The 3,226-nt window shown below is 36.5% G+C and overlaps 1 protein-coding gene across 2 annotated transcripts; it reads right to left on the bottom strand.

Moving 5' to 3' along the window:
* Window positions 1–1,757: 1,757 nt before the first annotated feature.
* Window positions 1,758–2,957, bottom strand: psmg3 (proteasome (prosome, macropain) assembly chaperone 3). Of its 2 annotated transcripts, none has more exons than XM_079823904.1 (3): window positions 2,829–2,957; window positions 2,228–2,466; window positions 1,758–2,136 (listed from the first exon to the last, which is right to left on the bottom strand). In XM_079823904.1, exons 2-3 carry the CDS (start codon window positions 2,447–2,449, stop codon window positions 1,984–1,986), a joined length of 375 nt encoding a protein of 124 aa, XP_079680030.1. In that variant the 5' UTR covers window positions 2,450–2,466; window positions 2,829–2,957; the 3' UTR covers window positions 1,758–1,983. The 2 variants fall into 2 exon arrangements, with proteins under 2 accessions (XP_079680030.1, XP_079680031.1); XM_079823905.1 differs by having other exon boundaries at window positions 2,838–2,935.
* Between the last annotated feature and the right edge of the window lie 269 nt (window positions 2,958–3,226).

The following is a 3,226-nucleotide window of genomic DNA, read 5'->3' as shown; positions in this document are numbered from 1 at the left end:
GTGACATGACAGGCAGCGACGAGCACCTGTTGATCCAAAGGTAGTCTTTTCAAAAAAACAAAAAAAACCAACAAAAAAAATTAGTCTTTTGCTACTGCACACGTACAATCTCAATGAACTTAAATTGATTATAGACCTCAATAAATAAACAAGTACCTTAAAAAAAATCTATGACATACCTGTGAATAGAATGAAGATTGGATTGATTCAGGTAAACTAGGGCACTGTGGGACATAAAATGGGCCCAGATCACATTACCCCTCCTGTTAAGTGTAAATTTCAGCAATGTTTTTGTGGTTGGGTAACTGGTTGGGTAAAATGTGTGCAGGCATTTTGAAAACTTGGTAACACAGGATGTGCATGTTTATGAATTCTTCTAATAATAAAAATGTGCATATTTTTCAGAAATGTCAAGAGTTGCTTTGGGGTCAATTAGACATCAGGCATTACAAGAGGCTTGACACCACATACAATAGTGATTAGTTGTATAATATATATATATATATATATATTCTCCAGCAGGAATAGAGTGCATTCAGGAGGTCAAAATCCCTTTAATTTTGTCCTTAGAGGAATTACCTATCAATAACTTATAAACCCTTAAAGGCGCCATTCTGTGAGACAAGAGGTTGTTAATCAATGGTGTGTGCTTTTGTTAAAGCCATCACACTGCATCATTTCACCTTATTTTTTTAATAGTCATGTTTAACAATGGAATTAGATTCTACAATGAATCTGCAATGGAAAAATATTACATTATTTCTGACAAAAGAATCCCCATGAAGCGCTGCGAATGGCATAATTGAGAATGATTAAAGTCTCCTTACGCACTTTGCGTTTTGCAATAAACTGAAAATATATTGTTTTATACAGTGGTGGCCAAAATTGTTAGAACACTTGGCATCTGGGAGTCGTCTTATTGGGCCTGGATTTATTTTACAAGGGAACAATGACCTGAAACCTTCTTCTAACTATTGCCGGAACTACTTGCGACGGAAGGAATCTGCTGGGACATAGAAAATGATGGACTGGCGCCCTCAAAGTCCAGACCTCAACCCCATTGAGCACATTTGGGGCGAGTTGGAAAATAAACTAGATAGATCTATTGTGCATTCAAAGGAAAGCCTTTGAAAGTTACAGAAGGCATGGGATAACATTAGAGGAAATATATTGACACTATGCCAAAGAGATGTGCTGCTGTAATTGCTGCAAAATACACCAAATATTAAAGTAAAAAATGGATGAAAACAGTATGACTCCCTTCATCTGATATTTTATGGTCAGAGCATCTGCATGTTTCATGAAATTAAATCATGTTTTGGAGGCAAAAAAGGTCAATATTTTCAGATATGCAAGGTGTTAATAAGTTTGGTCACTACTGTAAATAAAATTGACAGCTTTAAATAGATTATATTCCTCCATTGTTGTTATACATCTCATTGAAGACGTTAAGTAAACAGTCTTGTGTACCTTTGTCTGATTTTCAAATATTGTTTGATTCAAATCAAAGGTTGTAATGTTGTGATTCTCACTGGTTGGTTTGGTTCATGGCTTATAACTCTTGAACAAAGACTTAAAAAAAAAAAAAAAAAAACTTCCAGAACCAAGGTCAGTGAAAAAGTGGGCGCACACTGTTGTGTCTATAATGGTTTGGCAGACAGTTCATGTAAGGCTAATGGTGCATGTGGTTAGCCAGGTCACTTTTCAAAGGCCTTGGGATTGGTGCGAGACATTTAAATACCACCAGAATATTCAAGGTAAAAAAAATAGAACTTTAATCTTTGACAGCGGAAAGACAACCATTATACAGAGGCAAAAAGGAAGGATCTTGAACAGTACTCTGTTTTAACATAAAAAATTCAAGCATTTCAACTTTTGTGCAGTAGCAACAACACTTAAGATTGAATGCACAGGTATTTTGGGTATGTTTAAATATTTTTTTTGAGTTAAAATTGCATTTGTCCTCATATAGTGTGCTTGCGTTTACCAAACTTGACAGCCTTTGATCATATCTTTAACAGTTTTCATAGTTTCAGCACTGTTGTCTTTGAGTGAAAGACCCAACAGGACCGGTCGGTGGCCCGATTCCTGCGAGACAAACGTTGTGACATTCTTGGCGTAGACGTGTGTAAGAGGCTGCAAATGAGATAAAAAGGACAAGGTGAAATACAAACCTGATTTCATCTGCCATACTGATAATACAACAAAAACATACTTTAAAACATACCTCATCCTTTCCCAGGAGTACTTTGGTTGTGAACATGGGTAACGTTGCACTGATATCACCAGACCTTGTGTCAGGTGTTATGGACACAAGTGTCCCAATTTTACCATACTGTGTCAAAACTATAAAAATGTAGTTGCTGAATTCCGTGCAGACAACTTGAGTTGGTATTCCATTTATTGTTTTTTCCATCTGTCTTGATCGAACGACGGGTTGAGGAGCCATTATTTACTTGGTTACACCTGGAAATAAATAAGTTTAGTAAGAAACATCCGCCCGACCAAATAATAGTCAGTGACAAAACTCTCACAGCTGAAAAAGTTAAAAACGAGAAAGACATAAGAATAATTACTTAAGTAATAAGCAAAAAAGAAGCATGCTTCGCTCATTCATTGAGCTCTTTAAAGCAGAGGCACGAAACTACAGCGACAGTAGGCCGCGTGATATGGCTGACGTTTAGCTTGTCAAAAGCGGTCAGGCGACACAGGAAACACCGAGGCTTCAGAGTCTCAAGCGGAGCACTAGACGTGATATCTGCAATAGCCTTACGGTATTCAAAGATACAATGTAAACTGTTAAAATAAATAGCATAGAAGTAACAAACCTCTCTCACCGCTTGTAAAAGTCGTAAATTATCTTCTCAGGTCGAATGTGAATCCGTTTGCTAACATCCCTTAGCGAACACAGAAAAGTGGATGCGTTTCATCTACGCAATGATGACAAGGTAAAGACGCGAGCAGTTGAGATGAGCTGTGGTGTGGAGGAGAGAATGGTCTGTTGAATTTATTTTGGATGACAGTTTTATGTCACTTTTATATAACATTATATATAATTACGATTTCTAAAATAAAATAGTAGGTATATTACTACATTTGTACTTTTATTATTGTCATGACATCAAACATAAATGACGAGATGTAGCCTAATCACTTTGGTTTTAAAGAATTTGGTTTTAAGCCTGCCTTTATTCAGCAAGGAATAATTAATAGATAGGCTACATTG

The sequence above is a fragment of the Gobio gobio genome (assembly GCF_949357685.1).
Source record: "Gobio gobio genome assembly, chromosome: 1".
Taxonomy (NCBI): Eukaryota; Metazoa; Chordata; class Actinopteri; order Cypriniformes; family Gobionidae; genus Gobio; species Gobio gobio.
This window is presented reverse-complemented; position numbering and strand designations above follow the sequence as displayed.